General features: G+C 51.3%; 2 protein-coding genes and 1 long non-coding RNA gene across 7 annotated transcripts in view; 1 reads left to right on the forward strand and 2 right to left on the reverse strand.

The window, feature by feature from the left end:
• The window catches only part of Mfn2 (mitofusin 2), a 50,586-nt gene extending 49,794 nt beyond the window's left edge, over window positions 1–792 (reverse strand). The window contains exon 1 of one of the 4 annotated variants that reach the window (XM_059255355.1): window positions 557–792. The gene's annotated coding sequence lies outside the window, so the exon portion shown is untranslated. The other 3 variants (XM_059255349.1, XM_059255350.1, XM_059255352.1) reach the window with 3 other exon arrangements.
• LOC131904283 (uncharacterized) overlaps window positions 395–27,288 on the forward strand; it is a 30,581-nt gene continuing 3,687 nt past the window's right edge. The window contains exon 1 of one of the 2 annotated variants that reach the window (XR_009377719.1): window positions 395–772. This is a non-coding gene — a long non-coding RNA (uncharacterized LOC131904283). Of the gene's footprint in view, window positions 773–14,391; window positions 14,515–27,288 lie in introns of those variants that run through there. The other variant, XR_009377720.1, reaches the window with a different exon arrangement.
• The window catches only part of Plod1 (procollagen-lysine,2-oxoglutarate 5-dioxygenase 1), a 29,959-nt gene continuing 8,560 nt past the window's right edge, over window positions 5,890–27,288 (reverse strand). Inside the window, exons 5-19 of the mRNA XM_059255356.1 lie at window positions 26,476–26,588; window positions 25,317–25,380; window positions 23,954–24,051; window positions 22,900–23,001; window positions 22,222–22,353; window positions 18,868–18,989; window positions 16,697–16,801; window positions 16,297–16,422; window positions 15,419–15,560; window positions 14,053–14,166; window positions 13,195–13,260; window positions 12,531–12,635; window positions 11,215–11,361; window positions 9,174–9,299; window positions 5,890–6,722 (exon numbers count right to left, since the gene is read on the reverse strand). Of these exons, the coding sequence (XP_059111339.1) occupies window positions 6,567–6,722; window positions 9,174–9,299; window positions 11,215–11,361; window positions 12,531–12,635; window positions 13,195–13,260; window positions 14,053–14,166; window positions 15,419–15,560; window positions 16,297–16,422; window positions 16,697–16,801; window positions 18,868–18,989; window positions 22,222–22,353; window positions 22,900–23,001; window positions 23,954–24,051; window positions 25,317–25,380; window positions 26,476–26,588 (1,718 nt within the window). The 3' untranslated portion in view covers window positions 5,890–6,566. The remainder of the gene's footprint in view (window positions 6,723–9,173; window positions 9,300–11,214; window positions 11,362–12,530; window positions 12,636–13,194; window positions 13,261–14,052; window positions 14,167–15,418; window positions 15,561–16,296; window positions 16,423–16,696; window positions 16,802–18,867; window positions 18,990–22,221; window positions 22,354–22,899; window positions 23,002–23,953; window positions 24,052–25,316; window positions 25,381–26,475; window positions 26,589–27,288) is intronic.

The raw sequence follows: 27,288 nt of genomic DNA on the forward strand, positions 1-27,288 counted from the left end.
AACAAACAGGGTGGGGAGTATTACAAGAGATGAAGGATGGCACTTTTGCCTTTCTGCATCCAAACAGCTATCTTTTTCAGTACTTTCTGAGGCCTTCAATGTGCTAGGTGCTAGGGTCAGTGACGGATCATGATAACTCCAACCCTCGAGGGTCTTAACGGTGCAATGAGAAGTCATACAGGTAAAAGGACCTCCGCCATAAATGGGGTAGGCAGTGAACTGGGTCCTGAAAACATGCTGGCAAAAAGAAAACAGAAAAGTATTGGATGAAAACTGGGAAAGGGTCAGGGGTCAGGAATGTGACCACAGGGCTGGGAAGACCAGGGTGCGGGAGCTTCGAGGAGCCCACCTCCCAGCCCTGGGTCCTGCGGCCCGCCCCCTGCTCAGAGTCGAGGAGGGCACGGCGGCGAGGCCGGAGCAGGGGAACGTCCGTGTGACCCGAGCCTGAGCCCGAGCCCCAGGGGCCCCAGCGTCCCAGCGTCCCAAGCTGGACGGCTCAGGACTCTCCCGGCGGGGGCCTGCCGGTTCCACCACCCCGGCGCGCTCGCCCTCTCACCTTCACCGTCCCGGCCTCGAGGCGGCCATCACACCCACGACGTCACTAGCTGGCGCCACACCGAGAGAAGAGGGAGGGGAGGGGGCTGCGCTCGTCACTCGCCCCGCCGCAACCCAGATGAGCTGATGGCTTAGGAGCTCAGTTACTTCAACCCTACCACTCCTATGCGACAGCGTCCAGAGGCTCCGCGCTCTAAAGGAAGTCTCCGCGTGCCTGGTAACCGTCCCGCGTCCTATGCAGATGACGTGATCTTTTGGGTGGGGGTTCCCAATGCATCATGGGAGTTGTAGTTTAGATCGGCGCCAGGCAGGGCGGGGTAGGGCGGAGCCTCGAGCTGTCAAGCATGGGGGCTGGGGGTGGGGAGAGAGGCGGGACAACGACAAGGGTGCGGATTAGAGGTCTGCGTGCGTTTTCATTTGTTGCTCCAGAACTTGACCCTGTAACACTTGCCAAGTTTGAAACCCAGACTTGCATTTCATAATCTGAGAGAAGCGTCTTCAAAGGGAACAGACCGTTAGAGTGAAGTAATTGTCTTTCAGTTGCCTCTGAGGCAGTCAAAACAGCAGCCACAATGCATCAGACACCTACTAGGTGCCAGTCACTGAGCTGGGTATCTAACATACAATTTTTTAAATTTTCACAGTAGTTCCAGGACACTCAGGGCATGATTATCCGACCTCACATGTCACTCACTGACCCCTAATTTTGTGCCAGGAACTAGAATACAGCCGACGACCCCAAAGTGGGAGGGCTCCAAGCCTGGGTTCTGTAACATCACCAACCAGCCACTTGTGGCTACCGAGGCCCTGAAATGCAGCTACTGCAAATTGAGAGATGCCCAATGCTAAATATGAAAAAATGCAAACTACCTCATTAATATTTTTATACTGATAGCATGTTGTTAAGGCTTTGGATAAACTGGAGTAAATGAAATACATTATCTTAATTAAATTCACATCTCTTTTTACTTCTAAAAGTATAGCTAATAGTGGAGGTCCTAAAATGGCTCAGTGGGTAAAGATGGCTGCTACCAAGCCTGCCAACTCCAGTTCCATCACCAGGAACCCACGTGGTGGAAGGAAAAAAATCCACTCCTGAAAAGTTGTCCTCTGACCTCCACATAAGCACCATGGCTTGGTGCATCCACTCACACACAATAAGGAAATTCGGCTGGAGCCTAGAGAGATGGCTTTTACAGAGGACCAGACACCCCCATGTCAGCTCACAACCATCTGTAACTACAATTCAGGGGATCCGACTTCCTCTTCTCTCCTCCATGGGCACCAGGCACATGTGTGGTGCACTTTCATACGTGCAGGCAGGAACTCATACACATTAACTAAAAATAACAAACAAAATCCTTATAAGCATATAATATGGCTCGTTGAATATTTTAAATTACCCAAGTGGCCTGCGTTTGTGGTGCGTACTACATTGCTTTTTTGTTTTTCTTTTTTTGAGGCAGGGCTGCCACTAGGTGGTCCAAACCAGCCTTGAACTTCCTGCCCCACTTCCCTAGGGCTAAGATTGTAGTCAATCACCACCACACCTAGTTCTCATGTTATGTTTTCTACTGACTGGCTCTGCCCTACAGCCAGGGTAGAGTCATGCCTCAAACAGCTTTAGAGGTAAGTCAGCACTCCAGTTGTGAGTCTCCAGGGAGGTGAGTCAGGGGAAGCTGCTCTGTAGTCACTGCTCCCAGGGCAGCTCCTGTTTGTAATGTCTGACTCTGGACCAGTCAAACCCAGCCCTTGCCTTAGCATCTGGTGCGCACTCGAGTGGAGTGTCTCCTCCTCCATCGTCCCCAGCCTCCCTAGGGAATTCTCTTGAGCACAGAATTGTGGACTCCGTTTCCTTTCCCTTTAGCAGAATCTTAACCCAAGACAGAGGCCAAGAAGACCTCACCTAAAATATCTCCTGTCCATTCCTCCTGTCCTGTAACCTCCCTGCAAGCTTTGGCCTAGGCCCTAATCCCATCCTAGACAGCAGAAGGAATTTATTAGCCCGTTCCCACGCTTCTAATTTTACCCTTCATCTGGGCTTCTCTGAACCAGAACTCCAAACCATGAGGCCTTCCTTTAACCCCTCAATGACTAAGTTCCTCCAGTACTGCTGACTGCCACTAGCAACGGGTCCAGGGAGAGCTGGGGTCCACCTGCAGGAGGCCTTCCTTATGTCATTCTTTCCTATTCTGATTGACTTTACCATGGTGGATGTGAATTACATTTGTAACTAGAAAAATAATCACTATTAGTTAAAAACAACCCTAGACAGGTCATGGTGATTCATGTCTGTGGTGATATATTGTGTACCCTGATACACTTGCCTGAGGATCAGAGGACAGAGCCAGCCACTAGATTAGACATAGAGGTCAGGCAGTGGTGGCACACACCCTTAATCCTATCAGTTGGAAGGCAGAGATCCATCTGGATCTCTGTGAGTTCAAGGCCACACTGGAAACAGAGACAGGCAGTGGTGGCACATGCCTTTAATCCCAGGAAGTGATGTCTGGGCAGAGAAAGGTATATAAGGCATGAGGAAACAGGAACTCATTCTCTTTAGGCTGAGGATTTCATAGAGGTTAAGAACTAGTGGCTGGCTGTTCTGCTTCTCTGATCTTTCAGCTTTCACCCTGATATCTGGCTCTGGGTTTCTTATTAAAAGACCATCTAAGATTGAACACATGTCTATTATCCCAGCACTCAAGATGCTGGGGTGGGAAGATCACAAGTGAGAGGCCAGCCTGTGATCACACGGGGAGTCTTTGAACAAAACTAAAGAATCTTTTCTTTTTAAATGTTTATTGTGTAGGTGAGGTGTGTGTGTGTGTGTGTGTGTGTGTGTGTGTGTGTGTGTGTGTGTGTGTGTAGGTGCGTGTGCACGCGTGAGAGCTCCATGTATGTAGGCGGTACATGTGTGGAGTTAGTTCTTTCCTCTTCCCTTGACATGGTAGGTTCTGGGAATCAAAGTCAAGCCGTTGGGCTTGTCCGAGTGACTAGAGGATGAGCCGACTCACAGCTCCAATACACACAATTCACAAATGACTGCTTGTTTCCAAGTGGAGTTCCAACCCCTTTTAGCTTCCTTATAGTTTGAATGTGCTCTCTGTGCTGGTCAGATTTTTGTTTGTTAACTTGACACAAGCTAGAATCACCTGAGCAGAGGAAATCTCAGTTGAGAAAGCACCTCCCTAAGATTGGTCTGCAGGGCCAGGAAGCAGCACTCCTCCACAGCCTCTGCCTTAATCCTTGCCTCCAGGTTCCTGCCCTGACATCCCTCAGTGACCAAGTGTGACTTGAAAATTATAACCTGAAACAAACCCTTTCCTCTCCAAGTTGTTTTTGGTAAAGGTGTTTTATCACAGCAACAGAAACCTAAGACACCACCCATGTTCACTTGTTGCAAACCTAATTCTGAGAAGGTCCCATTAATGGCATTTGAAGAGAGGGCTTCTGGGGAGTAATCAGAATTAGATGAGATCATGAGGGTGGGCCCTCATGATGGCCTTAGTGGAAGAGAAATCTGAGGTAGCATGTCCCCTCTGCCTGCCCATGTGATGTTCGCCGCCATGGTACAGCTCCCAGAGGTGCAGAACTCATAGACTTCTATGCTTTGATTTAGTTGGTTATTGTTTTTTTTTTTTTAAGATGGGGTGGTCTCTATGTAGCCCAGGCTAGCCTGAAACTTCCCATCCTTCCACCTCTGCCTCCCAGTGCTGGGATTATACATGTGCACCACCATACCCAAAGATATAAACTTCTAATCCAGTTACAGCCAACCTGTGGCCTAGGGGTTACATGTGTCCCAAGATAGCTATGAATTCAGCTCAACACATTTGTAGATGACAGCGTCATGTCAAAAGTTTGGATATCCCTGCATGTTTACAAATTACCCAGACCAGTTAGTACTCTGTTACAGTATAGCAACAGAAAAGAGACAAAAAGTCAAGCCTGTAACCTTAGCATTTGGGAGGCAAAGGTAGGAGGATAGCCTGGGCTACATAGAGACGCCATCTCAAACCACAATAACCCACCCCCACCTCCTCCAGCCACCTGCATCCTCCAGGCCTCAGGGGACTTGGCTCACCGGGACCCCACACTGTGTCCCTCCCTCACCCTCACACGAATGCCCAGCTTCAGTGGCATCTGCTGACAAGCCTTCTCCAGAACTACTGACATTTTAGGATAAATCTTTTTTGTCCATAGTGGTTAGGGGCTGCCCGGTGCACCCCTAGTCTCTGTCTACTAGAAGCCAGTAGCACCCCCCCTTCCCCAGTTGTAACAACCAAATTGTCTCAGACATGGCTAAAGTCTCCCAGGAGGCAAAAATCATATAAATTAAAGCAACAGCTTATATTAGCTAGCCATTCCCTACTGCTCTACACAGCTTTGTTCTTATGGTCATTGTGGCGTTTGACGTTTCTCAGAGTCCAGAAGGAAGCACATGTGGTTCTTTTTCTGCCTTGCAAATACTGATGCCAATCCCTCAGGCAAGGTTTTGATTGCTTCAATCTCTGAGACCATTCTCAAAGGCCTGTTCCTACCACTCACTTGCTATGTCCCTGAGCCAACGACTCTTTCTCCACCCGTGAAGAAGAAATAGCCCTCACCCAGGAGGGCCTGACTTGCACCAGCTTACTGTAAGAGATGGACAGATGGTAGTTCTTAGCAGGGAGTGGTGGTAGCATGCCTGTAATCCCAGATCTTGGGGTTCAAACAGGAGGATCCTGAATTAGAGTCCTGCCTGGGCTACATAGATGTTAGATTTTTTTGTTTTGTTTTGTTTTTTTGTTTTTTTTTTGTTTAGTTTGGTTTGGTTTTTTTTCAAGACAGGGTTTCTCTTTGTAACAGTCCTGGCTGTCCTGGAACTCACTCTGGAGACCAGGCTGGCCTCAAACTCACAGAGATCCACCTGCCTCTGCCTCTCATGCTGGGATTAAAGGCGTGCACCACCATCACCTGGCTAGGTGTTAGATCTTATTAGCAAATGCCCTAAAACCAAACCATTGTGCCCAGGGGATGGTGGGGGCCACCCAAAGTTCTGTTCTTGATGTCATAGTCGCAGCTGCTTCAGAAGGGTTACCAAAGGCTATAGAGGCAATGACAGCTAATGCAGGTCTGGGCAACTGAAAGAGTATGGCCCAACCAGTATCCAGTTCCTACTAGAGACTTTCAGAATACATTAATGCACCCTGGAGGCCACACGGCACTGGGTTTGGGAAATGGGAGTCCTAGAGTCTGCTAACAGCCTGACCTACCAGCCAGAGGCTCTTACAACCCTCCCTGCGGATGTCTGCCAGTCACGTGCATACTGGCCCACCCCATGCTTCGTCATACAGTGGTTTGAACAACGTTTAATAGAACTCTCATCTCTGCCCCTGTCTCCCGAGGCATTGGGACAGGGTGACCCAGTACAGTGTGGACATGTCATGCCCCACCCCCAAGCAGGGTCAGGAGAGAACCAAGCTGTGGCACAGATGTCTTTCCTGCCCCTCTGGGAGGATTTCTGAGTCACAATATCAATAGAGACAACTGTTTGTTCCGGCGACACAGACTGGGGAGGGAGGGCTTCAACAGTCCTAAGTCCAGGGCTGGAGCTGGGGGTAGGTATGCCCAGATCTTGGTGGCACTAAAACCTGAAACAGAATCCTAGGGGCTAGATCTTCCACAGGTATTCTGGGCATAGCTTCTGACTCTACAGTCTCCCAGGCAGCTCCAGCAGAAGTCTGACCCCAGAGAAAGTCAGAGGAAGGAGGAGGGCCGGGAACTCCAGGCAGATGAACATTACCACCGTCTCCTGGGACTGGTGGGAGCACCATAGGAAGCCCCAGTCTTGGAGGGGCGCTCCATCTCTGGTCTACGCCTGATCTTTCCAACTGGCAGCTTCAAGAGCAACAGGAATTCAGGAATCGGAGGTTGGACTGGGTTCCTTGGGACCCAGAGGTCCCGGGGGCTGCTGGGCAGTAGTTGTCAATGAAGAGAAAAATCTAACAGAAGCAGGCACTGGCCAGTTAGGGATCGACGAAGGACACAGCAATATAGCGGGTGCCCTTGGTGGTGGGAAGCCCTTCGTGGTAGTGTGTGAGCCGCCCAGGGTGCAGGAGGGCCCAGCCCTTCCTTGGGGCTCTCACGGAGCAGTTGTAGCGTAGAAATCGGCAGCCTCCGCCCTGGGAGAGAGGAAACATCAGTGAGTTCTTTCCCCATTCACACCCCTTTCTCCATAGCTCCCTGTCCTCTGTTCTATCACAGCCAAGGAGCCTACTGGCACTGAGGTCTGGGGATGCCTTGTGGAGTGACAGTCATCAGCTGCCTGAGAACGGCACTAAGAGAAGCAGAGGCTGACCTTGGAGTCAGGCAGCCCCGAGCAAAGGTCACCTTCATCCTTCACCCTTTACCAAGTTTATGATTCCCCCAAGCCTCAGGTTCTGCATCTAGAGACACCTGACAGAAATAAATAAGAGTATATACAGAGTTTAGTTTAGCCGGGTGTGGCAGGGCCTGTAATCCCAGCACTCAAAAGGTGGAGGCAGAAGAATTAGGAGTTCAGTGCCAGCCTCAGCTTCATAGCAAGTTTGAGGCCAACCAGAGATATATGAGACCTTGTCTGAAAAGCAAACACATACATACATACATTCATACATATAGCTTAGTACTGCTTGGGGGTATGGCTCAGCAGGAAAGCACTTGCCTAGGAAGCAAGAATCCCAGGGTTCCTTTAGCTCATGACCAAATTACTCATTCCTAGAAGTACAGACACCTGGTTGCCAGGGACTATCCTGGGTAATCCTGGCCTCTAGTCATACTAGATGTCAGAAACAACCACGGTCTGACACTTCGGAATGTCTTCAAGCATCGCTAATGTTCCCCAGGGGTCAAAACTGCTGCAGGTTGAGAACTCATGGCTCAGGGCTATCCTGCTTCACTGTTAACTTGTTTCGTTTGGCTTTGTAAAAGATGGGTATCTGCATAGCCCTGGCCGTCCTGAAGCTCACTGTATAGACCAGGCTGTATAGACAGACCAGGCTGTATAGACCAGGCTGTATAGACCAGGCTCCTGCCACTGCCTCCCAAGTGCCGCTACACCACACATAACTTCCCACTGTTAAGTTCTTGAAAATCACAGTTTGACAGAGCAAAACAGTGCAGAGGCTCCTCCAGCTTATATTCTTGCTGAGGCCATTCCAGGTATAACTAGAATGCGATCTCCTTGATGGAGAATCCCATGGAAAATTACCCAACTCTCAAACTGCTTACGTTGTGAAGCTCCCTGTCACAGCTGCCACGTGAGCTGGCAGGATGTGGCTTCTGCCTTTAAAAAACCCCAAGTTCTCATGCTGGGCAGAGACAGGTTCAAGGCCAGCCTGGTCTACAGAGCGAGTTCCAGGACAGCCAGGGCTACACAGGGAAACCCTGTCTCACAACAAAACAAAACAAAACACAACCATGTTCTGGACACTTGGGGTACCACTCAAGTCCCTGAACACTTGTGTAATCAGAACCAGCTGGAATAAAGACTCCCAATTAACTACAAACTGTGTCTGACTGGCCATCTCTGGTGAGCTCCCTGTAACAATAGCTGTTTTGGTTTTGGTTTGGAAGATGGAGTTCTCATGTAGTCCAGGCTGGCCTCAAACTTGCTAGGTAGCTGAGGACAGCCTTGAATTCTGATCTTCTTGCCTCTCATTCCTAAGTTCAGGTGTGCACCAGCATGCCTGGTTTTATGGAGTTTGGGAATGAACCCAGAGGTTTGTACACGACAGGCAATCCATCACGCTACCCACAGAGCCACACACATCTCCAGTCCCAACACAGTTGTTTTTATGGGTGTCCTTCACAGTGCCTAGACCAGGGCCAAGTAAGTCCAAAAGAACTAAAAAAAAAAAAAAAAAAAAAAAAATAGTTGTAGCTGGGCTTGATGGTGCACGCCCTTAATCCCAGCACTGAGGAGGGAGAGTCAGGCAGATCTCTGTGAGTTCGAGTCCAGCCAAAGCTACAGTGTAAGGCTCTCTCTCAAGTCAATTTTTTTTTTTAACTGCATAAGGAATGGATGGAGGCCAAGCTAGCTCACTAACTGGCCCTACGCAGAGGCCTCGCTGAGGCCCTCAGAATGGCTTTTCTTGACCTCGATGTCTTCTTGGTTTCCATAGCTCTTTCTTGCAGCCACAAGTTTGTGCCCTACGCCAAGGCTAACAGTCCCCACACTCCCCCCCAAAAAGCCTTCTTCCTTCTCATAAGGAGAACCCCAGACTCCTTCACCAGTACCTGTCACTCATTGAGTATGTACTGGGGTTTCTTATAAGCCATGACCTGGGTCCCCTCACTTGTTCTCACAACTCATATGAAAACAGAAGGAAACAGAGAAGCCAAGAAACCTGTTAGAGGGCACAGGGCTACTGAGGAAGAAGTCAGGGTGCAGAACCACTGCCCAGACCTCCTGGAGTTTGTGCTCCAGCTCCTGTGAAGATGCTTACGCTGCCGAACTGTGCCTTGATCACACTTTCCCAGGAAGCTCTCCCCACACACCTGGCACCATTTTCCTCCAAGCCCCTGGGCCCTTTGCTCACCGGAGCCTGGCTCCTCCCTCCGCCAGCCTCGGAGCCCCGAGGCCCTGTGCTCACCTCATAATCTTCCCCGACCCTGTTGAGGGCGATGTTGACGGTGAAGGTGGAGGCATCGTGGTGAGGCATTAATGAAGGCTGCTCGTCAGGCTTATAGCGCACAACAAAGGCGAGATCAAACTGGGCCTGTGACAGGGCAGGGGACAGGAAAGCCGACATCTGTCAAGAGAGGCTGGGAGGGCCAAGGAGAGGCAGAGCGTACAGTGAGCTCCCATCTACTCTGCTGTGCTGTTCACTCTCAGAGCGTGGGGCTACTTAATACCAGTGCCTGGGGCAGCAGCTGGCACGGAAGAGTCCCAGGAAGAATGTAAGGAAAAGAGGGAGGGAGGGAGGGAGGGAGATGGGAAGGGAGAGGAAGGAAAGGAGTCAGATTGAGATAGCAATGACTCCAACTCTGTTTGCCCTTTCTGGCCATTATATAGACTAATGCTTCCCTGGGAATGAGCCCAGCTACACTAGAGAAGGTGTGCTCTTCCAGAGGACCCAGGTTAGATTCCCAGCACCCACATGGTGACTCACAACCATCAGTAACGCCAGTCCAGTGCCAGGGAACCTGACAACCTCTTCTGTCCTCCTCAAGCACTGTACACTGTGGTCCACAGACACCCATGCAGGCGAAACACTCACACACATGAAGTTAAAAAGTCAGGCATGCCTGTGAGGCAAGGGAACTGCTTCAAATTCAAGGCCAGCCTGGGTCTACATAGCAAGTTCTAGCCAAACCTAGGCTATACAGAAAGACCCTGCCTCAAAAGGCCAGGAAAAGGGGGGCGAGGAGGTAGAGCTCACTGGTGGAGCGCTTGCTTGGCATGCATGAGGACAGACTTGTCAATGACGCCACCAGAGAGACAGTAGGGAATGGAAAGGGCTTGCGGCCAGCTGAACGGTTTCCCTGGTGGACTAGTGGGAGAAGGAAGACGAGGTTTAAATACACAGAGAGACAGTAGGGAATGGAAAGGGCTTGCGGCCAGCTGAACGGTTTCCCTGGTGGACTAGTGGGAGAAGGAAGACGAGGTTTAAATACACAGAGCACAGGGCTGGAGAGACGGCTCAGTGGTCAAGAGCGCTTCATGCTCTTGCAGAGGACCTAGATTTGGTTCCCAGTGCCACATGGTGGCTCACAGCTATCTGTAACTCCAGTTCCAGAGGATCCAGCACCTCTCTTGATCCCTCAAGCACCCATACGCAAGTATACACAGCTACATATACTTAAAAATACATTTTAAAAAGAATAAATTCACAAACAAAGATAAAGGCACAGAATGCTGAACCAGGAGGTGCACATTCAGAGTCCAAGTTACTCGTGAAGCTGAGGCAAGAGGGTCCAAAGTCCTAGGCCTGCCTGCACTACAAAGTGAGTTCTAGGTCAGCTTGAGCAAGTCAGTGGGACCTTGTCTCAAAACAAAAAGGAAAAAGGAGAACCAGGATTTAGGCCTGGTGGTTCACACCTGTAGTCCCAGCTCTGCAAGGAGGAGCATCTCAAGTTTCAAGGCCAGCCTGCTCTACATAGAGAGACCCTGTCTCAAAAGACCGATTTCTGAAGCCAGGAGGTGGTGTCCCGGCACACACCTTTAATCCCAGCACTCGGGAGGCAGAGGCAGGTGGATCTCTTTGAGTTAGAGGCCATCCTGAGCTACAGTGTGAGTTCCAGGCTACACAGAGAAACCCTGTCTTGAAAAATTAAAAAAAAAAAAAAAAAAAAAAGCAACAAAAATAAAGAGCTGGGGATCTAACTTGATCCCCAGTCCCAATAAATAACTAACATAGGAATGATTCACAAGAGGCACAGTCAGAGCCTAGGGCAGCATACTGGACCCATAAGTGCCTCTCAATGCCCCACCCAGAGGCTTAGTGTACACACACACACACACATACACACACACACACACACACACACACACACACACGCACCATTCCCCTCCGTACCTCACCTGACAGTGTGGAGATATTACTCTAGTGTGGGGACCAAAATGTCTAGCGTCTCCCTAAAGCTGGAACTGTGCCCACCATCCCCCATCCCGCTGCGTCCAGGCAGACCCACCCTGGTGTAGTAGCCAGGGTAGAGCTTCTCTGTCATGGGGGCGATGTACTCCACCAGGAACTTGTGCCACTCCCGCTCAAAGGTGATCTGGTTCATGTGGATGTCAATAGTGGGGACGTTTTCATAGCCGCCCTGGATACGGTTGTCCTGGAAGCAACCACGGAGAGAGAATCCAAGATGACACCGGACTCCCATGCCTAGATACCCAGCCTCTGACTCATTCCTTCCCCTTGACCTTGGCACAGGACGGGACATTATATGACAAAGAGGAAAGGGGTTGCAGGTGTCACTGAAGTCCTAGTCCCAGGGGTTAATCAACAGAAAGGTTATCCTGGGTAGTCAGATCTATCCCGAGAACCTTTTAAAGGAGAATCTTGGGTAGACAGGTCATGGTGCCTGCTGGCCTTGGAGAACCTAGCTGTCCCAAGTTCTCCAGCTTTAGGGAACTGACTTGCTCCAACAACATCATGAGCTGATAATGAGACTTCAATCCATAGATAAAGAACAACTCCAGCAGACCCCGATTCTGCAGCTTTGTGAGGCCCCAGCAGAGGACCCGGGTAAGGCATGCCTGGATTCTGGCCCTCAGGAACTAGGAGACAATGAACGGGTACTTTGGGGGTTGTCTTGGTGCTGAGAACCGAACCCAGAATCTTGCAACACTAAGCAGGTGCTCTGCCACTGAGTTACACAGTGTTTGAAGCCTCTTAGAAATGGCATAGAAACGGGGGAGTGGGGAGGGAAGGGCCACTATTCACTGAGGCTCAGGGTCCATGGACTGTCCCTGTCTGCCCAGACACCGAAATACCTAGGTTAGGCAGGTAACCAGGAGCACAGCAGGGTCAGAGATCAGCCGACTGGGGGCACACAGATCTAGGAACTTGTGCATCTTTAAAGGCAATGCCGAAGGTTCCCAAGTTGTGTGTAGGCAAGGGACTCCTCCTTCTGAGAACAAATGTTCGCCATGCCACTTGCATCAGATGTCTAAAGAACTTGGACCTGGTACCCAATGCCCTTTGTCTCCCATTGGTCCACGTCTCCCCATTTCACATGCTTGCCTGGGGCAGGGAGCTGAAGCATTCAAACACCAAGCCGGAAGGGAAAACTCTGAGCCTCGCTGTAAGGCAGCTCAAAGCCACACAACTGGCAATGTCTGCTTGGGGACCAACACTCCCAGTTTCTAAATCTTGTGTTCTTGCCTGCTTGCACCCGAAAGTAAAGAGTCCTGGGCAGGCTGGCTAGGTGACCAGAAGAGCCTAGCAGGGCATCCGGGATGAAGGCAGTCTCCCCCGCCTCCCAGGCGTCTATGGCACTACCTTGTTATCACCCAGAGACCACTGGCCATAGTGCTCCATCTCCTCCACCAGCTCATCACAGGCCGTCTCCGTGAAGATGGGGAACCAGTAGACATCCGGACAAGGCTGGGAAGAGGGAAGACGGAGATCCTGGTGAGTCTCCCCCAGCCCCTCACCAAGCCTCAGGGGAACTCACTGAGTGTCCCCGAGAAGGGAGGGCTCAGTGGATGCTGGTTAGACTGAGTGAGGGGCGGAAGAGGGACAGAGCTCGGATGGACTTTCCAGCCAAGGTTACAGCCACAGCTCCCATCAGCCACGGGAGAGTGTACACCTAGGGCAGGGACTGCAGATGTGAGTGACAGGACAGAGCCCCCACCCCTCGTTCTTGGCTCGGAGGCAGCATGTGGGGATGGTCCCTCGAACTCTTCCTTGAATTCCCCATCCTTCTGCCTCCATCTCCTGAATTCTGATATTACAGGCCTACACCACCATGCCCAGCAGTTCCATCCTTCTTGTCAAAAGTGTCTACAGACCTCAGCTGGAAAGGGCTGCTGAGGGAGAGGCCAATCCACCCCAAGCACTGCCAGAGCAGACAGACTGAATGGTTCCTCTTCCATCTTCCCTCACATTCAAGCTCCACTCCCATGGATCCCAGGGCAGCAACAGTGGGATATGAACCCCTTACCGTCTCCACCAGCTTTCCCGCCAGAGCCTTGGTGTAATTCTCATGGATGTACTTCTCTTTCCAGTCCTGTAGAGAATGCAACATGGAATGGGGTTCCCAGGCCTGGCCTGAGTCAGCTGTGGTCACCTTAAGCTTAATAGCCTGGGATGCTCCCAGGGAGCCTCCAGCCTTCAGGTCCCTCAAAACATGAGTAGGTATGAACTCAAGAGAGGCTGGCAGGCCGGGCGGTGGTGGCGCATGCCTTTAATCACAGCACTCAAGAGGCAGAGCCAGGAGGATCTCTGTGAGTTCAAGGCCAGCCTGGTCTATACAGTGAGATCCAGGACAGGCACCAAAACTACACAGAGGAACCCTGTCTTGAAAAAAACAACAAAAATAAGAAGCCAACAGGTTATCATATGTGCCTGCTGGGTGTGAGAGTGTTATCTGGATATACAGGATCTCACATCTGCACCTTCATGTACATTTGTGGGTCTGGATGTGGCTGTGTATAGGCATGTACAAATGCCCACGTCAGCCACATACCCCATCATTTAGGTATACTGTCATATACTGTCACAACTGCTGCTTGTGACACTTGATCACTGAGACATCCTCAGAGGTAAGCCAAGCCACGCAAGAACAATTTTAGAATCTAAGTAAGTGTGGCCCAAAGGTTAAAAAGGCTCAAATAAGTCAGAGCTCCCTGCACCACTAGAGGGCGATGTGTCTAAGGCTCCCTCTGTACTAGCAGAGAAGAGCGCTCTGGAGGTGAACTTGGACATGTGGAGAACAGGTCACGCAGGCGTCTCTGGCCACAAGACCACTGAACTGGAGTCTCTGTGACTCCCAGTCCAGGTCCACCCACCCAGGTCTCACCTCAGGGTTGCTGAACACCTCCCAGAGATCATTATGGAGGTGGGTGGTCTGGTAGTTATCCAGGGACAGCAGATGGCCAAAGGTGTGTCGGTTGGTCAGGAACATGAACACCTCCTGCGGAGAGTAGATGGTTAGACAAGCCTCCTCACCCTGCAGACCCCGGGGAGGAGCAGTGCAGGGTTCCACCACCAGATTCAAGCTGACAAGATTAAAGACATATGAGAACAGTGTGTGTCCCAGCACCCGGCACACCCCTGGGGATGCAATCAGGGAAGGCTTCCCGGAGGACTGAATATAAGAGAAAAGGACTCTCTCCCCCATTTCTTGTTTGCAGCACTGGGGATTGAACCCAGAGCCTCAAGCCTGTAGGGCAAGAGCACTCCCAAGGGCTACGATCCTGACATGTTGGTCACAGGGAAAAACCGAACCATACTGTTGATTGAAACAAATTCATCAGGGCAGGTGAGAAGGCTCAGTGGATAAAGCTTGACACCCCGAGTGCAATCCGTGGGACCCATGTAAAGGTGGAGAGAGAAAATTGACTCCATGACACAGAGAGAGAGAGAGAGAGAGAGAGAGAGAGAGAGAGAGAGAGAGGGAGAGAGAGGAAAAATTCACATTACCGAGTGAGACACTCAGTTTGATCCCAACACTAGAAAAAAAAAATCACAAACAAATATACAGTGGAACCAGGTGTCACGGCACATGCTTCTCCTATCCTAGCACTCAGGGAGCAGAAGCAGGAGGATCATGAGTTCAAAGCCAGTATGATCCTGTTTCAAAACAATATACAAAGCCAGGCAGTGGTGGCCCACACCTTTAATCCTAGCACTAGGGAGGCAGAGGCAGGCAGATCTCTGAGTTCGAGGCCAGCCTGGTCTACAGATCGAGTTCCAGGACAGCCCTGTCTTGAAAAAAAAAGAAAGAAAGAAAACAAAACAAAACAAAACAAAAAAAAATTACACACATCAAAAAGATGAAGATGATGTGAAGGTCTCTTGGACAGACATACTTCTCAGGATACACTGAGGCACCTTTAGGCTATATCAAATTTATAAATAAGTTGGATGTGGTGGTACACATCTCTATTCCCAGAATTTGGGAGACTGAGGTAGGAGGATCAGGAGTTCGTGTCTATTGTAGGCTAAAGGTTCTATCTTGATACATCAACAAAACACACAAAAAATACACAGACAGTGCAACACCAGGTCCCTGCAGACCTGAGGACCAGCCTCACACCCAGTGCCCAGAAGTCCATGTTGGCCCCTCAGAGCTCCTGGGCCTACGTGACAAGATAGCCCAGTGTGCTGGTCAAGGCTGGAGGACCACACTCCTGGCACAAGGACCTCCCAAAAGCCACACTGACCTGCTGCCGGACATTGGCACAGAAACTCATGTCGGCATCCAGCTTGCTGTAGTGGAACAGGTCTACGTGCCGCAGCTCAGCCCGCAGGGCACTGCCCTTAATCAGGTAGATGTTTGAGATGTAAGGCACGTTCCAGACGCCGCTGCAGGAGAGAGAGGAAATAAGAGGGTCACAGTCTAGCAGGAGGACTCACAGCCTGGAGCCAGAAAGAAAAGGTTGTATCAAAAATATGAACAAGCTGGGTGTGGTGGCACACATCTATAATCCCAGAACTTGGGAGAGGGAGGCAGGAGAATCAGGAGTTCAAGTCTATTGAACTTGAGGTCATAGCCGGTGTTTGAGGGGGGCATTCATCTGAGGGTGCTAATCTGCATTTTTTTTATGTTTTTATTTTATTTTGTATACATGCATGTGAGAGAGAGAGAGAGAGAGAGAGAGAGAGAGAGAGAGAGAGAGAGAGAGAGAACACGCCATAGGACATGTGTGGAGATCAGAGAACAACTTTCTCGGAGCTGTTTCTCTCCTTCTATCATGTGTGTCTCAGGGATCAAACTCCAGTTGTCAAGCTTGGCGACAGGTGCCCTTACTCACCGAGTCATCTTGCCAGATCTAAGCTGTCTTTACAAATCCGTCTTTTATCTTGTTTCAGTGCTGGGCCCAGACCCAGGGCCTTGCAAACATTCTACTGCTGAGTTAAATCCTAAATTCGACAGTGCTAATCTCCTCTCCCACCCTGGGCCTGGGAGCCCAAGACAACTTTTAGGATTTCTTCTGCATGTCTGACTCTAGTCCTCTTTGCTTGAGGGCAACCAGAACAGGAATGCAGGGAGGGAGGTACCACAAACCCAGGAGAAGCGATGAAGGTGATGGGTACTCACACACGCCGACCCTGCACAATGTCCACGTAGTCCTCGGAGCGGGCGTAGTACCCATCTGCACTCAGTGCTCCCCAGAAGTTGGACCAAAGCCTCCCATGGCGGGTCATGAGTGGGGCGATGACATTCCTGAGTAGGGGGTAGGGGTGGACAATACTGAGGATGGGGAAGGGGAGGGGCCGAGCAACCTGTGATTTGCACACTGGGATCTCTACCCTTGTCATTGGGGCAGGACAGGCCTGGCTCATCAGAAACCTCACCCCTCCTACGCTAGGGACAGACTCAGGAAGGTGCCGGTCTGTCAGCCCTTGGAGTTTTCAGGCTGGGAGGCCCAAGAAGAGGGGGAGAAAGTCAAGGGGCTTCTATTTGACCAGGCTTTGCTGGGGACCACCCACACTCTCACTTGTTTTGCTCAATCAGGAGCCGTAGGCTGTCTGGCTCCGTCAGAGCCACATCAGCATCCACGCTGAAGTAGTAGGTGCAAGTCTGGTCCTGGCGGCACAGGTCTCTGTGACAGGAAAAAGGGTGAAGGGCAGAGGAAGAAGGAGGTCATCACCGCATCTCAGGCTGGTCCCAGAACTTCCCCAGAGACACCATATCTGTCATTACAGTTTGGCAAAGGGCCTTAGAACTCCTGTGAACTCAGGTGCAGGCTGGGACCTCAAAGGTCCTCCTCCAACCCCAATACCCAGACCCCAGGCTTCTTAGCTCTCAGGTCAAGGACTCGGCAATGGCAAAGGTTTGATCTGGGGGAAGCACAGCCCACCGGATGGGGCTCCGTGCTGCATGTCTTGAGAGCAACTGGGCAGCTAGCACCAGCGGAAGCTGGGGTATCCATCGGGGCAGAGCACTTGCCTGGCATGTATGAGGCCCTGGGTTTATTTCTAGTACCCCACATTAAAAAAATAATAAGACCAGGCTGGGTGATGGTGGTGCACACCTTCAGTCCCAGCACTCGGGAGACAGAGGCAGGTTAACTGAGTTCGAGGCCAGCCTGCTCTACAGAGTGAGTTCCAGGACAGCCAGGACTGTTACACAGAGAAACCCTGTCTTGAACTTTTCTCCTAAATAATATAATTAATAATAATAATAATTTTTTTGAAGTATGCTGCTGGGTACGATGGTGCACACCTGTAATCACAGCACTAGGGACAGAAGAATCTTAACTTTAAGGCCAGCTTTGGATACACGGGGAGTTTGAGGCCAGACTGAGCTGTATGAAACCCTGCATCAAAATGCCAAAACCTCCTAAAAATGTCCCTTTTGTTCAACTAGTCCAGGGTTCAGAAAATGACAGTCCCTGCCCTGAAGCTCCCCACTGCCAGCTTTGTTCTGCCCCGAAGCTAAGAATGGTTCTCTGTTCTTAAATGACTAGGAAAGTGTGTGTGCGCGGTGGGGATCAAAAGCAAATTATGCTTTCCTTCGAGGAAGTCAAATTTCAGTATCCCGAAATAAAATCTTTCTGGAACCCAATCCCACTCATTCATTATACACCAGTGGCCATCTTCATGGGACAAGGGCGGAGAGCTCGGCAAGGGCGACAGAGCCCGCCTTGCAGACTGGCAGAGCCGGTAACTATCCAGCCCTCTCAGGGACGTTTGCCAGCCCCAGACTAAGACAGAGGATTTCTTTTTTTTTTTTTTTTCTCTGTGTAGCTTTGGAGCCTGTCCTGGAACTCGCTCTGTAGCCCAAAATTCAGAGATCTACCTGCCTCTGCCTTGCCAGTGCTGGGATTAAAGGCCTGTACCACCACCACCTGGCGAGACAGAGGAATTTAATTTTTTTGAAACGGCATGTAGCCCAAGCTGGCCTTAAGTTAGCTATGTACCTGAGGATGACCTTGAACTCCTGACCCTCCTGCCTAATTTCAGGTGTTTACTACCAGGGCCAGTTTATGTGGTACTGAGGATCAAACACAAGAGTTTCACCATGCATGCTAGGCAATCACTCTACCAGCATCCCCAGCCCTGCGTCAGTGGCTTCTTGTGTCTTTGATTTTGTTCTGGTTTATTTATTATTATTATTATTATTATTATTATTATTATTATTATTATTAGTGTATGAGCACACCACAGCATGCAGGGTGTCAGAGGACAACTCTGTGAGTCGGTTCTATCCTCCCACAGTCAGGTGGTTGGCCTCGGGAGGTAAGCCCCTTTAGGGAGACATCGTATTTTTAGTTTGTTTGTTTGTTTGTTTTTTGAGTCAGGGTTTCTCTCTGTGTAGCCCTGCAACTGTTCTGTAGACCAGGCTGGCCTTGAACTCAAGAGCTCCACCTGCCTCTGCTTCCCGAATGCTAGAGTCATGGTATTTTTAATCAGAGGTTGTCTCTGTCAGCCTTGGTCTACTTCTAGCCCTCCAGTCTCTCCCCTTTCCCTAATTTGCTTCCTAAATCCACATGATACTATCTGGGTGTCCCCAAGTTGTCCTGACAGAGACTACTTCCTCATTTCACAGGGGAGCCCTGAAACCCAGACAGGGACAGGAATATGCTGGAGACCACAGAGCTGCTCCCAATGCCACGGCCCATCTGCCCACCACCATCCACGAAGAGAACCCCCAAGCCTGACTCACGCGCCCATGTTCCTGGCGTCCGCGTTGGCCATGCGCACCTCAGGACCCACTAGCTTCACGGACTGGTACTCACTGCCGTGCTCTGCCAAGAACTGCTCTACCTCAGGCTTGTGGTGTTGTTCCTGGAGGTGGGACGGCAAGGTGCAGATGAGGGTGAGGTTCCAGGAAACAGCACCGCCGTCACTTGCCAGGGGATGCTCTGTCTCTGGCACACTCGCGCCACCTGCATCTCTGAAGGGACCCTAGCCAGCCAGAGCACCGCAAACACGGCTCTGGCAGGCCTCGCCCCCTCCCCCATTCCCATTAGATTACATTCCTAATGCTAGTCTCTTATTTGGCCATTTCCTCCTCCTGAGGCTGACTACCAAGGTCCAGCTATCAAAGTACTGAAGTCCAGCCATCAGAAGCCCCCTTGGCTCACCTAATTAACATGCCCGATTAAAATGAAACATCTCATCCTAACACAGGTTTCCCCTTGTACCTTTATAAACCGCCATTTGCCTATGAGCCACGTCTGTCTCCTCTCTATCCAGAGGCAGTCCTTTGTCCCCTCCGAGACAAATACCCCATTCCTTGTTCCCTTCCCCTTCTCCCTCATCCTCTGTCTCCTGTCTTTGTCCCTTATCCCTGCCCTCTGTCCTTCCGGGGAAAGAAATCTCCTTCACGCCGAGAACTTGCTCTCGGGGTGTCCTGAGCCGGTTCTGTTCCCCTCAATCTGTCAGGTGTCCTTCTCTGGTGATCCTTTCACACCCATCTTCCCCGGCCAGGCCCCATAGGCCTCTTCACAGCTCTGTTGTCAGGACAGCTCCTCCTCCCAAGAACCCCACATCCAGAAGCTCTGATGATCTTTGGGGTATGGTGTCAACCAATGTACCAGGGGATCTAGATGCATACATGGACAGTCTCCACCTGCCCCCGCCTCCCAGGACATGGAGTGAACAGGCTTTTTATTTCCAAACCTCAGCAGGGATGTCCAACCTACTGACATTGTGGTACCACGTCAGCATCATCTACAAATGCTATCCTGGGATGCACGTGGCCTAAGGATCACAGGTTAGGTCCACGAGGTAGACCAACACCTGCCCTGCTACAAAGAGCTCATGACCCTGGACAGGGCCCTTCACCCGTCTCTACTTTGGGGAAAGATATCTCCTCCCTCAGGTCACTGGGAGCAGGCAGTGAGTCAGAGCCAGCACATAGTAGGTCCTCATGTCTGTGACTGTTCTCTTTCTATACAAAGCAGAAGTTCATGCAGGGGAGCATGTGAGGGCAGGTCCCATTGCCTTTCCGTCTGTGGTGCCTGCTGTACATCAGAGGTGAGTGTGAGGAAGCCAGGCAGGGAGCCGAGCTGAGTGGGAGACTGTGGGTCCCTGGGACAGGACATCTTGTTGCAGCTGGAAGGTATACAGGGGAGACACAGACAAGACAGCTGAGCAGGACTCAGAGAAGACAAAGGGCCCCATAGTCTGGGAAAGATCTGGCCAGTCAAAGACACAGCAGAGCAGAGGAACCCAGGCTTCACCTAGCCAGCAGAGTACTGAACCACCAAGCCTGCTCCCCACAGAGCTCAGGGCTCAGGACTTGGACCCATTTTCCCTGAAGGTGCTAAAGCAATGGAAACCAACTTGACTTTGAGCAGCTCAAGGCCACAAGCATTAAGGAGACAGGAAACAAAAATGGCAGCAGTCAAGGTGTGGAGGTTTGAAAGAGAATGGCCCCCACAGGCTCATACGTTTGAGCACTTGGTCCCTAGATGGTGGAACTGTTTGAGAAGGATTAGGAGGTGTGGCTTTGTCGGCAGAGGTGTCGCTGGGGGTGGGCTTTGAGGTTTCAAAAGACTCCTGCCATCCCTAGTGCTCTCTCTCTGCCTGCTGCTTGTGATTCATTCTAGATGTGAGTTCTCAGCAGTTCCTGGCACCACGCCTATGTTCCACCATCGTGCATGCTAACCTTCTAGAACCAATTTACTATTATTTTTATAAGTTGCCTTGATCATGGTGTGTTGTCACAGCAACAGATAGGTAACTAAGGTGCAAGGGTACCTACCCACTGTGTGCTGCCTGTAAATGGGGCAGCCCTTTCGTTCCTTACTGTTATAGATAAAACCTAAGGATTTGGGATTGAAGAGACTGATTGTTCAGCCACTAAGGGTGCTTGCTGAGCTAGACAGGCATGGTGGTTCACACCTTAAACTCTGGCACTGGGAAGACAGAAGCAGGCAAATCTCTGAGTTTGAGGCTAGCCTGGTCTACATAGTAAGTTCCATGACAGCCGTGCCTACACAGAGAACCCCCACCTCAAAAAAACTGAACGAACAGATAAACAGTGGGTGCTTGCTGCTCCTCCAGAGGACCTGAGCTTGGTTCCCAGCTCCCATGTCAGACAGCTCACAACAACCTGCCACTCCAGCTTCAGGGAATCCAACACCCTCATCTGGCCTCCACGGGTACCTGCACTCACGTGCCCATGCACACATACATACACATAATTCTAAAAATTAAAATATTTAGAACCCAAGGTCCCCACACACACTAGGCAGGTATACTACAGCTAAGCTACATCCATAGTTCTCTATAAAATGTTTTTTTTTATGGGAGAGGGGCAGGCTCACTATGTAGCCTAGGCTGGCATTGAACTTACAACCCTCACACCTAGGCCTCCTCAGTAGCTAGACAGATCCTCCCCACCCCCATACTCTTCTATGAACTTCACAGGTCAATGTCAACTTGTTTAACCCCTGCAGCAATTTAGTTTGATTACCTGTGGGATCCCACAGAGGTTTCCTACTGAGATCTGAGCTTGCATTACCCAGCAGGGCTGCATAAGGGGATGGACTGACCATGTGCGTGGTTACCAGGTGTTTGGAAGGGTCTGTGCGTGGCTGTGCTGGGGGAGGTCTTTTGCGCTAACTCTTGGCATTCCTTTAAAAAGCCCTTTAGAAGAGACAGAAGGGGCCGGTGGATGAGGATCCAGGACCTCCCGAGGATATCCTGTGTTTCTATCTGTCTCTCCCCTCTATATTTCTATCTAAATCTCTTATCCCTCACTCCTCAAGAGCACCCTGAGGGAAAAGGTGGGGATGGGTCCCCCACAATTACCTCAATTCCAATCTTGATTTAATAAGTGAGAAAACAGGAGCAGAGAGCTTAAGGTTGGTGTCCCAGGTCACACCACCAAGAAAAGTCACAATGCTGGGATTCAAGCACAGTCCGCCTGACCTGGTCAGCCTAGTGATTTGGGGACACAGCCCACTATCCACTTCCATTTGGCCCAGATTCAATGGGATCCTCAGAGGTCTTAGGATCTCTAAGGCTGAGCTCTTGAGTCAAGCCCCACATGGCAGCTTCTACTCACATGGTTGTGAATGAAGAGACGCATCTGTTTCCGGGGGTATCGTAGGCGCAGCAGCCGCAAGAAAAACAGGGATAGGAATGGCGTGGGCTGCTCAATGAACACACCGACCAGGACGGTGGGCAGAGCTTCATCCTGCAGAGGGAAGGATAGAAGGAGTCATGCAGGGCCTAGTCACTGCCTGCCACTGAGCCCCTACCACAGCCCAAGGAAACCTCAGGTGGAGGCACACGGCCGTGGGCAGCCAGATGCCCAGGTCGCGGAGCATCAAAGCAGGCCATGCAGGTGTGGGGCTGGCAGGACACATGGCGAGGCCTGTCTGAGAAAGGTACAACCAGTTCCCAGGCTCTAACAAGGGCCAGTGGATAGCATGACACCAGATCCTGGCTGGTGTGGTGTTCAAGCTGGGCCATAAAGGCTGACAAGGGCTCACAGCATAGGAAGAGGCTAGGGGAGAGTAAGGGGCTAGGGAGAAGAAACGGACTCGGACATCAGGAAGGAAGCTGGAGCCTGTGCAGTCCGGAGGAGCTTCCCGGAAGAGGCACTTGGGTGGTTCCCCCAGACAGAGAAATAGCCTCTTTACCTCTCACCAGTGCACCATTCTATTTGGAATCACTTCCCCTTTGCCCCATCTCACGGCACTGTCCTCAACCGTCTCCCTCAGCTCAGGCCTGGCCTTACCCCAATGCCCCTGAGGCTGCGGAGGCCCTCATCACACACAGTGCAGCCGGTCTCGAAGGTCCAGAATCGAGGAATGTAGTTGCCCAGGTAGTTCAGCTGCAGCTGTTGGGAGTCAAATGCAGTTGAAAAGGCCAAGCCAGCCACACCCCCAAACTAGCAAATTCCATCTCCCTCCTGCCTGCCATCTTTCACGGTCTTGGGGGGAATGCTCCCTCACCCAGAAGAGCAAGCACCCCTGGAGTTGGGGCCTTATAAAAACCCAGATTCCTAGGGACTGGGCCTCACAGGATTCTAGGCAGCAGAGCTGGGTGGAACCAAGATCTGCATTTTTCTTTTGCTTCTGGGTTTTTTTTTTTGGGGGGGGGAAGAGTCTCAAGTAGTCCAGGCTGGCCTTGAACTCACCATGTAGCCAAGAATGACTTTAAATTCCTGATCCTCCTGCTTCTACCTCCCGAGTTCAGAGATTACAGGTATGCACTACCATGCCTGGTTTATGTGGTCCCTGGTGATCAAACCCAGGTCCTCGGGCATGCTTGGGCAAGCACTCTGCCAGCTGAGTTACGCCTCCAGCACAGATCGGCATTTCCCCCTAGGGTCTCTTTCTTCTCCTGCCCACAGGATTCTAAGGCTGGTGACTGACAAATTTTCTATGAGCCAAAAACCAGTCCTTCAGGACCACTTAGGTTTGCTGTCCCCAGCCACCATCTGCCCCAGCCCCTCCCACACCATGAGTACAGACAGCCACTTTATTTATGATGGATTGGTCCCTGGTGCAGGTATCCAATACACGTTCATTCAGTGAATAAATGCCATATCACAACAGCAAGATAGTTCTGGAACCTTCCTCAAAGCCTAGATGGGGACAGTGGCCTCTAATGGGTCCTGTGATCCAGCAGGGATGGACAGGGTACCACTGCCCACTACAGTGGAGAAACAGGCACCAGGCCAAGCTTGTGTCAGAGGACCCCAAGCAGTGGCACTAACTCCAGAATGCAGTCACCACAGAAGCAGAAGTGGGACTCTAGCTTCCTCCCACACTTGGGCCCCCCCTTACCTTGGTGGGCCCATTGCCATGGATGACCACTGGAAGGGTGTCATAGGCCAGGTTCCGCGCTCTCACATGGCCCATTTCAAACTTGAGTACGACTTCATCTGGGGACCAGAAAACACAGACCCATCTAGCGGCAGAGGGGCCAAGGCTGGGGCCTCACGGGCTGTGGCTCCGCGAAATTCATTTCACCCCTCTAAGCCTCAGTTTCCCCATCTTAAATTCCTTCTTTTTGTTTTTAAAGATGTATTCTTGTGTGTGTGTGTGTGTGTGTGTGTGTGTGTGTGTGTGTGTGCGCACATGAGTGCAGGTGCCCACGGAGGCCAGAGGCATCAGATCCCCTGGAGCTGGAGTTACAGACGGTTGTGAGCTGCCTAACATGGGTACTGGGAACCAAACTCCCATCTCCTGGAAGATTTCCTAACCATTTTGAAAATTACATTGAGCCAGGCATGGTGGCTCACGTCTTTAATCCTAGCAGGCAGACAGATCTCTGAGTTCAAGGCCTGTTTGGCCTACAGAATGAGTTCTAAGACAACAAGGGCTATACAGAGAAACCCTGTCTCAAAATAAAAATGAATAAAATAAAAGTGACATTGATTTGTTTAGTGTCTGGGGTATATATGTGGAGGTCAGAGAACAACTTGCCAAAGTCGGTTCTCTCTTTCAACCATGCGGGTTCTGGGGCTCAAACTCCGGTCTTCAGGCTTGGCAGCAAGCGCCTTTACCCACTGAGCCGTCCCTTCTTCATGGGGTAAATGTGTGGCTAGTAAGCATCTGGCACAGCAGCATGGCAGGAGCACAGAGGCCACAGTGACCCCTCTCCTTCGTGTGGTGACTCACTGGAGCCAGAGTGGGGTGGGGGAGGGGCAGCAAAGACTAGAACATCCCAGCTTCAGACACAAGGTGCCACCGAGAGGGGTGTGTACGACACTTGGTCGGTCAGGAAGACCCGTGGCAAAGCAGTCATCACCAGCCTTGGGCCCGAGGAGAAGGGGTCACTTGTACTGGCGTGGCATGCATGGTGCGGTTGGGGCCAGGTGCCTGCCCTGGTTATCACTGCCTCCCCCTAAGCGGAACATCTGTGCTTCTCCCACTTTCTGAGAGACACAACTTTGCCCCCACAACATCTGGAGGGTCTCTGGGATCCGGGCGGGAGGCTGACATCAGCCCAGCACAATGACCAAGGAGGAGCCACTTGGTTTTCCTTCTTCGGTCTAACCCTGACAGGAATCCTCAACTCCTTCCAACTCATTCCTCATGCTTCCCACCTTAGCCCCTCTTCCTCCTCAGGCCCCACCCCTCCTCCCCTCTCAGACCTCAGCTCCTCTTCCCTCTGGCCCCACCCCCTCCCGGTGCTATGGCTCACCCAGGGCTCCATCCAGGTTCTGGAAGATTCGGCAGCGGTGGTCCAGGCTGATGTTGATTTGCTCCTGCAGGAAGGAGGGCCTGGGCTGTAGCAGGGACAGGCCCCAGCCAGCCGAGACCAGGTCCCCAGCACACCCAGCATGGGGAGCCTGTCCCCACACTGGCTCAGCCTGCCATATCCTGGCTCTATTCAGAGAAGCAGGAAATCTCAAGACTGGAAGGAAGCTAAGGAAACAGCTGGTCCAGCCATATGGATGACAGCCACATGACAGCACATGCTGAGGTGTGATGTTACTATATGTCAGGCTCCAGTCCCGGGTTCCTATGAACATGTATGAATCTGAGCTTCACACTACTCCTGTGAGAAATGCTAACAGTATGGTTTTTCACTCCTTAATCCATGAACTTTTGGTTTCTGAGACAAAATCTTAGAATGTGCAGGCTGGTTCTGAGCTATGTAACCCAGGCTGGCCTCAAATCCATGATCCTCCAGTGTCCCACATGCTGGAGTTACGACACACCATCAGGTGTAGCGTTGTTCGTTAGTTTTTATGTCTATGAGTGTTCTACCTGCATGTATGTAAGTGTGCCATGTGCATGTACCCACAGAGACCAAAGGAGGGCAACAGATCCCCTGGAACTAGAATTACAGAAATTGTGAGCCATCCTGTGGGTTCTGGGAACACAACCTGGTCCTCTGTGGTAGCAGCAGGTGCTTTTACCCCCTAAGCATCTCTCCAGCGGCATACGTTTATTTATCTTGTATGCGCTTATGTTTGTGTGAATGTGTGTGCCACAGTCACGTATGGAGGTCAGAGGACAATTTGTAGACGTCTGTTCCCTCCTTCTACCGTGCGGGTCCAGGAGACTGAACTGTCATCACGCTTGGCAGCAAGCACCTCTACCCACTGAGCCACAACACAGGCCCTTGGCTTTGCTTTAACCCAACCACACTGCACCCATTACTCCAGAACAGTAAGCAATGACCGTCTTATTTTAAAGCCCCCAAGTCTAAGGCAGTTTGTCACAACAGCCCGAATAGACGGACACACCAACCCAGTGGCTCAGACCCCAGGACTGTCCCCAGTGCAGCCTGGCCAGTGAGATCCAGGGTCAGGATTCCACAGACCCCTCTCCCCAGCCCACCTACCACCTCTTACCCTCTTCTCCGGGTCCAAGAAGATCTTGGTGTAAAAGAGCTGGTCACTGTCACTGTCCTGGCCCTCCCACTCGGCCACCAGTTTGCTGAGGTTGGGGGCATAACCAATGAAGCCTGAGAGTGGTAGAAGAGACAGAGACACACTTAGCTTCCAGCCTCTGGGCTAGCTCCCTCCATTCCCCGCCACCTCCCCCACTTCACTCATAAACCTTACCTCTTCACTTCTGACTGAGGGGAGGTGTGGTACAAGCTAGCTAATGTCACTGGATGAACATTCCCAAGATGATGGAACCCACTGAACTGAACCCACTTAGTGCTAGGCCCCGAGAGAGCAGATCCACAAGGACCCCGGCTTGGATCCCTTTTATAGAGTCATCTGAGCAGCTTGGATCGGAGAAGAGGGGAGGCTGGAAAAATGTCACACAGCACTCCAGGGTCCGAGCCCTGACAAGCAGGGAGAGCCCAGAGGAGCTGCTGGATAAAGTGAGGGTTGCACAAGCAAGGAGGGAAGAAACAGGGCACGTGACCCCTGGGCTAGTCACACACACACACACCCCCGAGACAGCCCCCCTCCCCGCCCCCAGCCGCCAACCATGGCAACTGTGTTAGCTCTCTGGGTCAGTGAGACTAGTGGGTGGGGCCTGTGGGTTCTACTCTCCGAAAGGACTAGAAAGGGCTGAGGGCTGGAGTGCCAGAACAGTTCCAGACAGTGACGGAGGGCCGGGCTCAGCATCAGGAAACGAGGAGGCACAGAGGGTGGTGGGTGTGGGTCTGAATAGATACAGGGGCTTTTAAACTGTTTTTGAGAAAGCGT

The sequence above is a fragment of the Peromyscus eremicus genome, chromosome 2 (assembly GCF_949786415.1).
Source record: "Peromyscus eremicus chromosome 2, PerEre_H2_v1, whole genome shotgun sequence".
Taxonomy (NCBI): domain Eukaryota; kingdom Metazoa; phylum Chordata; class Mammalia; order Rodentia; family Cricetidae; genus Peromyscus; species Peromyscus eremicus.